The sequence below is a fragment of the Penaeus monodon genome, chromosome 27 (assembly GCF_015228065.2).
Source record: "Penaeus monodon isolate SGIC_2016 chromosome 27, NSTDA_Pmon_1, whole genome shotgun sequence".
NCBI lineage: Eukaryota > Metazoa > Arthropoda > Malacostraca > Decapoda > Penaeidae > Penaeus > Penaeus monodon.
Window position 1 is genome coordinate 19660216 of NC_051412.1, and position 474 is coordinate 19660689.

The 474-nt window shown below is 44.7% G+C and overlaps 1 protein-coding gene across 1 annotated transcript in view; it reads left to right on the forward strand.

Annotated features, from left to right (window-relative positions):
• Positions 1-474, forward strand: part of LOC119590365 (protein D3-like) — a 7704-nt gene that overhangs the window by 2928 nt on the left and 4302 nt on the right. The window contains exon 4 of the mRNA XM_037939035.1: positions 171-316. Within this exon, the coding sequence (XP_037794963.1) occupies positions 171-316 (146 nt within the window). The remainder of the gene's footprint in view (positions 1-170; positions 317-474) is intronic.

Here is a 474-nt window from a genome sequence, read left to right on the forward strand (position 1 = left end):
CCTTACCCTGATATTGTTGTTGCAGCAGAGATAGCAGTGGTAGCAGGAATAGTAATTGTTATTGCTGTTGTTGTAGACTTAGAAGCAGTAAATCATGACCATAATCATTATAACCTTCAGCATTATTACAACCACAATCACTTTTTATTTCTAATGCTCTCTATCCCAAGCTGGTCTATAACAACAGCTACGCGGTAAACTTCGGAACCGTGCTGACACCCACCCAAGTGCAAAACAAACCGACCTTCCTGAAGTGGCCTTGTCGAGGGGACTCACTCTACACTCTGGTCTTCCTGGGTGAGTCAGGGGTCTCGCGCTTGGAAGATTTCTGTGCTGGTTTCGGTTATTACGAAGTCTTTAGTTCGAGTAAGCTGGTTTAGCGATAGTGCAAGACGGGTGCTGTATTCTGGGGTGCTGTTAGCTATGCTTCACGATACAGCTGTATGCGAGGTAATGCTCTTATGACCATCATTA